This window comes from Cydia amplana, chromosome Z, assembly GCF_948474715.1.
Source record: "Cydia amplana chromosome Z, ilCydAmpl1.1, whole genome shotgun sequence".
Taxonomy (NCBI): domain Eukaryota; kingdom Metazoa; phylum Arthropoda; class Insecta; order Lepidoptera; family Tortricidae; genus Cydia; species Cydia amplana.
Window position 1 is genome coordinate 32045279 of NC_086096.1, and position 11830 is coordinate 32057108.

Below are 11830 nucleotides of genomic sequence, written 5' to 3' on the forward strand. Positions count from 1 at the left end.
GGTCAATCGGTATAATTGTATACGAAAAAAAAAAACACCGATGTCAAACTACTGACAATACTTCAAAAAACAGTGTGTCGATACTGTTATACAATTTAATGGAACCGTACGTCAACGTCAGGGCTATAATTGCAAAAATCGAAGATTACAAGACGCCTTCATTGGAGTAAAAGAGAAAGACTCCCACAATTTGCAAATTTCGGTCTTCGCGGTAACCCGGTAAGACCCCAATTTTTAAAATATAAATTTAATATTAATCGTTCTTTTTAATTGTGTTCTCGTATAATGCAACCGAATTTCGTATAATTGCAGGCACTGGATCGTATAATCAAAAAGTATGTACTGGCAGCCCTGCACTTTATTCAAAATGGCGCTGGGGGTGCATTGCGGTGTTTCCGCAGAAACAAGTAGCCAAGAATTATGATTATAATGCACCCAAAGACTTCAAAACAATGATAGTGAGTGCGTCTTGGTAGTGCTCGTGTTCTAAACATATACCTGCCCTTACAGTTAGTCAGCGTTCTCTTTACACCTGTTTACATCGTAATGCTGCGGAGAGTAAACTTTTATTCGATATGTTTCGCATTCGGCCTCAGTGTTTTGTTAATTCTTGCTGGAAGTCGATATACAGATAACGCGAATAACCGTCCGTACCCAGAGAGTCGCAGGAATATTAGGAACTTCTTCAGGATTGAGGATGGAGAAGAACTATTTCCGCAGCCCATTCCGACGAACCCTTACGACGGGTCACCGAACATTGACAAAATATTGGAGAAGACTAGAGGAAAAATTAAACTTGAGTTATCAAATTACAATTTAACACATTCAGGGGCAAAAAAACTGGAGAACTTACTCTTGGAATCGGGGGGTAAGCCTTTGAGGAGCGTCATCATATCGACATGGAGGTCTGGCACAACGTTTTTGGGTGATATTTTGAATGCAGTGCCTGGAAATTTCTACCACTATGAGCCATTTTTGAGCTACGAGATAATACAGATCAGAGGCCCACCACAGGCAGACAAAGCATTAAGCACTATCAAGGGCATGCTCAACTGTGACTTTAAAGACATGGAAGACTATTTTACATACGGGAAGAGTCACTGGCACCAGTTCAGCCACAACACGAGATTATGGGACCACTGTAAATATAAGAAAGAACTGTGTTTTGATGCTGAATTCACTTCTAGGTTTTGTAGATTGTTCCCTTTCCAAAGTATGAAGATTGTGCGGCTGCGGCTACGATTGGTGCGGGACATTCTGGAAGACCATGAGTAAGTTTCAGTTTTTATGCATTATAATCTAAATAACAGGGGCCCGTTCCTCAAAAGCTTGTAACTTGTAATACAAGTGGAAGTCCCTTTTTAACAAAAGCTATCAAAAAGTGACATCCACTTGTATTATATGTTACAAGCTTTTGAGAAACGAGCCCCTGGTCTAACAGAAGAATTAAGTAATTACTTTTAAAGCTTTGCTTGCACCTAATAATTATTTATTCAAAACTAAACAGTAATCTTCGGTTACCTGAGTAAAAAGAGTTTACTCTGCCATAATAAAGTATACTAGGTATACTATGATATAAAATTCCTTATTGTCAAAATAAAGTAGTCTTATAATCTCCCAACAATGGTTAAGAATGGTTATATCACGGTAGACCCGTTCGTATAATTCAATACAATGGTTAAGTAGCCAAACCCATTGTTAAAATAACTGTACAGTTGAGTTATGCTAATGCAGCCTCACTTGGCATTATCATGTATGCAAACAATAGATATGCCAATAACCCACATGTTGAGCAAAAAACTAAATTGTTTTGAGAATCCTTTTCAAAGTATTCTTGTCACAGTAATAATGTATGATAAAGAAATTTAAAGTAATAAAAACTGATGAAATTATTATGAATTACCCAAATGAATTACAGGCATATCTCGAATTACTTCCTTTCCTCATGTACCTAATTACTATTAATAGAGTGAAATCCACTTTGATGGTCTGGTACACCCAGTAATCCAGCACTAAAATTAGGGTTCAAGTGATCATTCTACATCCAAATTTACTATATGCGATTGTGCGCTTACATTATCACTGTTGAATCTGTTTTTAAATGCCTAAAATCCAGATAACAGAATATTCTTTGAATTTAGTATTTTAGTTAGTGTATTGCTACAACATCATAAAACACATCAAAATTCCAGTAATCCGGCTCTTGTGTGAGCATTAGTGCTGGATTAGTGAGAATCTTCTTAGGCAGTTTATACAAAAAATTTGTTTACTCTTGTTTCAGGCTTAATGTAAAAGTGGTGCTGTTGATCCGCGACCCACGTGGGGTCATGCAGTCAAGGCAGCACCGCGGCTTCTGCCAACCAGCTCCGGACTGCTGGCAGCCCGAATTGCTCTGCGCTGATATGATAAGTGATTATGTCGCTGCAGGAAGACTGCAGCAGCAATATCCAAACAGGCTCATGTAAGTCTTACATCACCACACTACATGCAGCAGTGGTCTTCTACCACAACACTACTAGGGCTATAGTCCCTATGCTAGCTAGCTAGTAAATACATTTATATTTCATAAATAAGTATCAAAAATTGCAAAGTATAATGTATCGTTTAGACTTTAGAGGTTATCTAGGTAGGAACCACATTCTCGAATTTGGAAGCAGATTGCTCTTTGACCAAGTCCAAGCCATTTTTGTCATACTTTGCGTTGGTAAGTAAATAATTGGTATATGAAAGCGGAGTTTCCGCATAATAAGGCATTTGCGTTCTTATACCAAACATTTTTTAATGTTTAATGGGTTGTCACAAAAAACAGTTTCTTTTTAATTTCAAATATCCTAATAACAATGAAAATTGCTTCTGAGAGCTCTATGTCCCTGATGAGGGATAAAAGGAAACCATCATCATCACCCAAAGAACAATAAATGGGCAAGATTTGTACATACATGTCCTCACCACTTCGTTCGTCTCGTCTCCGTGTGGGAATAACTGCAGGTGATTAAATTGTACAACGGGACTTAATCGCGTATCTAAGTTTTAAGATTTACCTCCGACTTCTCGAGGACGGCGTTGTCCCCGTGGTCTCGGAGAAGACCAATAATTAAAAGCGGCCAAGTGCGAGTCGGACTCGCCCATGAAGGGTTCCGTACTTAGGCGATTTATGACGTATAAAAAAAAACTACTTACTAGATCTCGTTAAAACCAATTTTCGGTGGAAGTTTACATGGTAATGTACATCATATATTTTTTTTAGTTTTATCATTCTCTTATTTTAGAAGTTACAGGGGGGGGGGACACATTTTACCACTTTGGAAGTGTCTCTCGCGCAAACTATTCAGTTTAGAAAAAAATGATATTAGAAACCTCAATATCATTTTTGAAGACCTATCCATAGATACACCACACGTATGGGTTTGATGTAAAAAAAAATTTTGAGTTTCAGTTCGAAGTATGGGGAACCCCAAAAATTTTTTTTTTCTATTTTTGTGTGAAAATCTTAATGCGGTTCACAGAATACATCTACTTACCAAGTTTCAACAGTATAGTTCTTATAGTTTCGGAGAAAAGTGGCTGTGACATACGGACGGACAGACAGACGGACAGACGGACAGACAGACAGACAGACAGACAGACAGACAGACATGACGAATCTATAAGGGTTCCGTTTTTTGCCATTTGGCTACGGAACCCTAATAATGTGTAAAAATCGTGAAAGTTTAAATCAGTGTGTATTAACTGCAGGTGGTTTGTGTGTTGTGTGTGTTGAGTGGTTCACGTATGGAATGATATTCTAACATAATATTAGCAGCACCGAGGAGTGTTTACAAATCCAAGGTTGAAACAATTTGCCTCATATATCGATACCGTAAGATGTGCACCCGTTAGTTTATAATCTAACCTAGGTTAAATTAGGTTACTTTTCATCACACTTGCTCGAAAAAGATCTTATTTCATACAGGTGTACTAAAGGACTAAGGCCTATATTGTTCCCGAGAATCCCGAGGGAGTCATGGATTGTGAAAAAAAAAAGGTATAACTCCCTAGGGAGTTATAGCGTTATCTTATACCTTTAAACGAGCAATTCTTGTATATATCTAGGATCTCGGAAACGGCTCTAACGATTTCGATGAAATTTACTATATGGGGGTTTTCGGGGGGAAAGTCGATCTAGGATCTAGCTAGGTCTTATCTCTGGAAAAACGAGCATTTTTGAGTTTTGATATGTTCTCCGAGCTTTCCAGATATTAAAATAGGTAACTGACGTTTTTTAATTTAACATTTTTGTTTATAATTTGAAATATTTTTACACGATTTTCATTACACAGCCTTCGATGCCTAACATGTCAAAAAATGACAATATGGCAGACGAATGTTTCAAATATCACCGTATTTGAGAATTATTGCCTGTGGCTGTCGTGAATTAAAACCCTCGTTTCCAATATTTTACTTAACCCCCTGTTGCACAATGTACTATAACTATCTACATTCTAGCGAAATTGTAAACCATTTTAAATGATAAACGAGTAAGCCTTCGAAAACTGTATATACAAACAGTACGTACAGACAACAGTACATAGTGATGTACTACTCCATACGAGTACATATGTAGATACCGAATCGATTAAATTTGGTGAACAATGTACCTAACTGTGTTTGTACGACAAAATAATGACTAATGATTTAGTACGACATTCTAAAGATAGCATACGGATCGATTATCTGCCTCTAAATGAGGTTTGTATAATTATAGATTATTTGTGTAAGGACTAAAAATAGTTATACATTACTAGCTGTTGCCCGCGACTTCGTACGCGTGGATTTGTATATTGGTGGTTATATATTCTACATTAGCTTAGAACATTATGCAGCAAGAGATTGCGGTAGGACGGTTAATCATTTCTTAATTATTAATATTATACGACGCATGAGACTTGTCTTTCACAACCTACGAAGTTTCAAGCCCCTAACTGAATAAAATTGTCCTCGATGTAATCCCTCTAAACCCCCTTAGAAGATTTTCATGTCCTCTATTTAATAAAACCTACTACCTAATTACCTATTTACGAAGTTTCAAGTTCCTAGCTTTAAATAAAATTTGCACCCTAAGACGAACTTTCATCCCCTTTTTAACCCCCTTAGGGGTTGAATTTCCAAAAACGTTGCAATTACTTTTTTTGTAATCGGCTATTATGCCTTTCTAAGAAGTTTCAAAGCATTTGTAATGGATTCAAACATTCAACCCCTGTTTAACCCTGTTAGGGGATGAATTTTACAAAACGCTGAAATTACTTTCCCTGTATTTTAATAATATCCCGAAATACAAAGATTCAAGTCCCGCGTTCGAAAAAATGTTTGATATCCATACAAACTTTCAACCCCTTTGTCACCACTTTAGGGGATGAATATTCAATAACGCTGAAATTAGTTTTCTTGCATTTTAATAACATATATATTTACGAAGTTTCAAGTTCCTAGCTTAAAATAAAATTTGAACTCCATACAAAATTTCAACCCCTTTTTAACCCTGTTAGGGGATTTACAAAACGCTGAAATAACTTTTCCTGTCTTCTAATAATATCCCCAAATACAAAGATTCAAGTCTCGCACTCTGAAAAATATTTGATATCCGTACAAATTTTCAACCCCATGTTTTACCACCTTGGGGGATGAATTTTTAAAAACGCTGAAATTTTGTTTCTTGTATCTTAATTCAATACCTTTTTGCAGAGTTTCAAGTTCCTAGCTTAAAATAAAATTTGCACCCTAAGACGAACTTTCATCCCCTTTTTAACCCCCTTAGGGGTTGAATTTCCAAAAACGTTGCAATTACTTTTTTTTTGTAATCGGCTATTATGCCTTTCTAAGAAGTTTCAAAGCATTTGTAATGGATTCAAACTTTCAACCCCTGTTTAACCCTGTTAGGGGATGAATTATACAAAACGCTGAAATTATTTTCCTGTATTTTAATAATATCCCGAAATACAAAGATTCAAGTCCCGCGTTCGAAAAAATGTTTGATATCCATACAAACTTTCAACCCCTTTTTAACCCTGTTAGGGGATGAATTTTACAAAACGCTGAAATAACTTAACCTGTCTTCTAATAATATCCCCAAATACAAAGATTCAAGTCCCGCACTCTCAAAAATATTTGATATCCGTACAAATTTTCAACCCCATGTTTTACCACCTTGGGGGATGAATTTTTAAAAAAGCTGAAATTTCTTTTCTTGTATCTTAATTCAATACCTTTTTGCAAAGTTTCAAGTTCGTAGCTTAAAATAAAATTTGCACCCTAAGACGAACTTTCATCCCTTTTTTAACCCCCTTAGGGGTTGTATTTCCAAAAACGTTGCAATTACTTTTTTTGTTATAGGCTATTATGCCTTTCTAAGAAGTTTCAAAGCATTTGTAATGGATTCAAACTTTCAACCCCTGTTTAACCCTGTTAGGGGATGAATTTTACAAAACACTGAAATTACTTTTCCTTTATTTTAATAATATCCCCAAATACAAAGATTCAAGTCCCGCACTCTCAAAAATATTTGATCTCCGTACAAATTTTCAACCCCTTTTTTACCACCTTGGGGGATGAATTTTTTAAAACGCTGAAATTAGTTTTCTTGTTTTTTAATTTAATACCTTTTTACGAAGTTTCAAGGTCCTAGCTTAAAATAAAATTTGCACCCCAGGCCAAATTTTCATCCCCTTTTTTACCCCCTTAGAGGTTAAATTACCTAAAACGTCGCAATTACTTTTTTTTGTCATCGGCTATTATGCCTTTCTAAGAAGTTTCAAAGCATTTGTAATGGATTCAATCTTTCAACCCCTGTTTAACCCTGTTAGGGGATGAATTTTCAAAAACGCTGAAATTGCTTTTCCTGTCTTATAATAATATCCCCATATACAAAGTTTCAAGTCCAACACTCACAAAAATATTTGATCTCCATACAAACTTTCAACCCCTTTTTCACCACCTTGGGGGATGAATTTTCGAAAACGCAGAAATTAATTTTCTTGTTTTTTAATTTAATACCTTTTTACGAAGTTTCAAGGTCCTAGCTTAAAATAAAATTTGCACCCCAGGACAAAGTTTCGTCCCCTTTTTTACCCCCTTAGAGGTTGAATTACCTAAAACGTCGCAATTACTTTTTTTTGTCATCGGCTATTATGCCTTTCTAAGAAGTTTCAAAGCATTTGTAATGGATTCAATCTTTCAACCCCTGTTTAACCCTGTTAGGGGATGAATTTTACAAAACGCTGAAATAGCTTTTCCTGTATTTTAAAAATATCCCCAAATACAAAGATTCAAGTCCCGCACTCTCAACAATATTTGATCTCCGTACAAATTTTCAACCCCTTTTTTACCACCTTGGGGGATGAATTTTTAAAAACGCTGAAATTAGTTTTATTGTTTTTTAATTTAATACCTTTTTACGAAGTTTCAAGGTCCTAGCTTAAAATAAAATTTGCACCCCAGGACAACGTTTCATCCCCTTTTTTACCCCCTTAGAGGTTGAATTACCGCAAACGTCGCAATTACTTTTTTTGTCATCGGCTATTATGCCTTTCTAAGAAGTTTCAAAGCATTTGTAATGGATTCAAACTTTCAACCCCTTTTTAACCCTGTTAGGGGATGAATTTTCAAAAACGCTGAAATTACTTTTCCCGTCTTATAATAATATCCCCATATACAAAGTTTCAAGTCCAACACTCACAAAAATATTTGATCTCCATATAAACTTTCAACCCCTTTTTCACCACCTTGGGGGATGAATTTTCGAAAACGCAGAAATTAATTTTCTTGTTTTTTAATATAGTACATTTTTACAAAGTTTCAATTTCCTAGCTCAAAATAAAACTTGAACCCCATACAAACTTTCATCCCCTTTTTAACCCCCTTAGGGGTTGAATTTCTCAAAATCGCTCCTTAGCTCTTATACATTTTATAAATGCAACCTAGGGTCCAAATTTCAACTTTCTAGCATTTGTAGTTTCGGCTCTACGTTGATGAGTCAGTCAGTCAGTCAGTCAGTCAGTCAGTCAGTCAGTCAATCAGTCAGGACACGTGCATTTATATATATAGATTATTATGGGTGACTTTATTGCCCGATGGCAAACAAATTGTTGGTACATAGATTAACCCCCTTATTCATAAACGCGCTACAAACCAATTAGCTAATAATCGTTTGTCATTATCTGTCATTTTGACTTATGTATTTGTAAGAAAGGGATAAAACATAATTTAACCAAAACAGGCCCGTAAAGTTTTATGAATAATATCATCTTTTTCTTTTGTATTCTTTGCTATTATATTCTAAAAGATAAGTCGTTCATTTTGCAGGGTACTGCGCTACGAAGAATTGGCCTTGGAGCCCACTACCACGACGCTCCGGCTGTTCAAGTTCCTAGGGCTGAGCCTGACGCCCGCCGTCGACGAGTTCCTTCACTCGCACACCAACATCGAGGTGGCTGGCGTCAGCTCCACTTTCAGAGTGTCCCGTGAAGTTCCGTTCCGGTGGAAGAGCGTTCTGGACTATGACTACGTTGAGGAGATCCAGGTAATCCAACTGTTCAGGTCTCTACGGATCAGCCTGACGCTTACTGTCAAGTTCCTATACTGAGACTGCCTTTCCACTGAGGCGGAGATGAGAGAAATACATCAATAGCATTGCCCCATCCAGCAGAGCGAAGAAGATATATGTGAATGACAACCAATGGTATTGGCTGACTCCTCTCATCTCCGCTCATCTCTGCCTCAGTGGAAAGGCAGCTACACCTTCAGATTGTTTCGCGACGTGTTCTGATGAAAGACCGTTCTGAACAATAACTACTTTGAACTAATTAATAACATTTTAAAGTGCACATGGTGCTAGTACATTACATATTTACAGTACCGATCAAAAGTTTAAGTTTACCCTTTGTTTTCATACAAATGAGTGCTTTTGTGGCATAATTTTTTGCAGTTCGGATGTCGGTTTCCAACTGATCCGCTATTGTTACCAGATGTTTTTGATTACTCAGACACAATTTACGTACATTTCTAGTGCAGTGTATATGTATAATGTCGGCGGCCGATCGTATAATCCGCCAGATCATTAAATTACATACAACAAAACTATCAAGCGAAAGTTATCGTCTAGCCGCCCAGAGACCTATAAAAAGGTCTCCTGTTCCATTCTAATTTGAACTTTGTGTTGACAAAATAAAATTTCATTTTGCTTGGCAAGGTTTGGCGGCTAGAGGTTAAATTCTTGTAGTTCACTTCTCTTCTCAAGAACTTCATTATTATGCGTTCAAGATTGTTTTTTTTTTAATGACGCTAATGACGCATTCACGCAGAAAACATAGCTACGTGGAGGATACAACTAAACGGAGTAGCCATTAACGGGCTTTCCCCTCTGTCGAAAATAGGCGGCCAACGGTCATACACAATGTATGGACTGACGTTTATCTGACATGGCTATTTTTACGTTACGCATACATTTGACGTTCCCCTCCCCCGCAAAAATCGGCAGACTGTTTTGTACAGAAAATTACAGACATGGCGTCTCCGTTTGATTATATCCTCCAAGCATAGCTAACACCATCAACATACAAGTACAGTCAGCAGCAATAGTTGCTAAGCGGGCGAGGTGTTCAAAATGATCTTGACGCGACTTTATTGTTAAGAGAATAAGAGCGCATTAAGGTAATTTTGAACACCTCGCCCGCTTAGCAACTTCTACTGCTAACTGTACTGTACGATGTGCCTGGTAATGTAGCTACTAGGAATATCGACGAATACTTTGCTCTCATCGATCTGCCGTATTATTTATAATTTATATTGATTACATTTAAGATTATGGTCAGGGAAAAACTTGAAAAAACGCCTGGGAAACCGGGAAAAGTCAGGGAATTTTGGTTGTAGTAAAAGTGGTCACCCTGTAAGTCACATGATATATCTGGGCAAAACTTAGTCAAATCATGAAATGGCGATGTTTTATGATATGCCTAGGAATTTCACGATCTGGTGGATTTTATGATCGGCTGCCGACATATACCTACATAATTTATTATTGTTTGTATACACTGTAACGAAGTGATGTAATGCAGTCTTCACTGCTAATTCGTAAAGTGACATATGTAATAATGTAGATAAAAAACTATTCAATTTTATTTCGCTTGTAACCATCTGCTTAGGAATTATGAGAGATAATGATATGAGTATTACCATCAACAACGGCAGCTGCGGTTATACCGATTATCTAAACATAGAACGGTCGTATTGGACCCAAGGCTACACATAATACTGCAGTTAGCGCATTTACTGCCGGTACGTTTTAGGGTTCCGTACCCGAAGGATCACGATAAGAATCCTACTATAAAATGTAATTACAAATATTAAGGGAACCCTATACATAATAATATTATTCACTTTATTCTTCAAAATCTGATGAGAACTTTGCAATTTATTATCCACAAAGTTGCAAATTAAACTGATAAAAATTTTGAGTTGTACCTCATGTTGACTGGTGGAATTGACTTTTTAGTCATGAATTAAATAATAAATCATACCTTTCAAAACAAAGTCACCCGCCGCCGCGTCTGTCTTTCTGTATGTTCGCGATAAACCCAAAAACGATTGAACGGATTTTCATGCGGTTTTCACTTGTCAGTAGAGTGATCCTTGAGAAAAGTGTAGGTGTATAATTTGTTAAGGTTTTGTGTAAATTAGTTGAAATACGACGATGTTTATTGTTTGCTAATGATGTCAAAAGGAGAGAACTGGCGACGCAGCGGTCGTGTCAACAACAAAACATCTAATAAAAATAGGGATTTTTCTCTCTGACTGACTGACCTAACATCAAAAACTTAACCCACTTCCAGATGACCTAGCAAGTTGAAATTTGGCATCCAGCTGGGCAATTGTGTGGTTACGAACTTTTAAGTCTTAGGCATCAGTGTCTTTTTACGTTTTATAATAATTATTTTCCAAAACTCAATTGTTTTGCTAGAGATGATGGGATCGATAGTCATTAGAGTCGCTAAAGATACAGATAGTATTATTAGTATGACGGGTTTGATGTCAACATAACTTGTGTTTTTAATTTCAGATGGCATGCAAGGAGGCTATGGAGCTGTGGGGATACCGCATGGCGTACAACAAGTCCCACATGGTTAGCAAAGAGTTTTACCCTTTAGAAAGATACTCAATCACACAATGATATTACGTAGCCCATGAAGAATAATCCTCACGTTGTTGTTATACAAATTAGTAATGTATAATTTTATTTGTTGGGTTGTGGGGTTTTAATGAAAGGTGCAGCGCCGGCCTAGTTAAGCGCGTCATGTTGAAGCAAATCTCAGTCAGGTGTCTTCCCTAAATATCTCTAAAGCAAGTACTAGTTTTCTAAAGGCACATCTAGTGTACGTGCTAAAAGTCTTTGAGTTATAATTTTGTGGTTTACTTACATGTTGTAGTTATTCTTTGATTTGTAAATTCTAGTATATCTAATAACATTCTCTTAGTGAAGGTGATTCAATCAAACCCACGAAATTTTCACGAAGGAACATTCCAGATTGTTGCTATTGCAAATATGGTCAGCTAGAAAACGAAGTAACAAAAAAAAAAAAAATAAAGCTCTTTATTTCCAAACGTTATACAGTTTCTTTCTTAGATAGTTAGTGCCAGTTACATACATATTTAATTTTTAATATTTAGTTTTAGTTAGTGCAGAATTTAATTTTTATTAAGTATTAGAGTAAGGTTAAGCAAATCTATGTTAGGTTTGTTTGGACGCCCAGTTTTGGGCAAAGGCCTCCTCCATATCACGCCATTTGTGTCGGTCTCTAGC

At 36.6% G+C, this 11830-nt stretch overlaps 1 protein-coding gene across 1 annotated transcript; it reads left to right on the forward strand.

Moving 5' to 3' along the window:
- The first annotated feature begins 360 nt into the window (after positions 1-360).
- Positions 361-11221, forward strand: LOC134661108 (carbohydrate sulfotransferase 4-like). Its single transcript, XM_063517055.1, has 4 exons — positions 361-1271; positions 2282-2461; positions 8338-8554; positions 11090-11221. Exons 1-4 carry the CDS (start codon positions 547-549, stop codon positions 11198-11200), a joined length of 1233 nt encoding a protein of 410 aa, XP_063373125.1. The 5' UTR covers positions 361-546; the 3' UTR covers positions 11201-11221.
- Positions 11222-11830: the final 609 nt, after the last annotated feature.

Coding starts and splice junctions, on each gene's coding strand:
- LOC134661108 (XM_063517055.1), top strand. CDS start 547: ATGCTGCGGAGAGTAAACTTTTATTCGATATGTTTCGCATTCGGCCTC. Junction 1,272..2,281: donor GACATTCTGGAAGACCATGA/GTAAGTTTCAGT, acceptor CTCTTGTTTCAG/GCTTAATGTAAAAGTGGTGC. Junction 2,462..8,337: donor CAATATCCAAACAGGCTCAT/GTAAGTCTTACA, acceptor TTCATTTTGCAG/GGTACTGCGCTACGAAGAAT.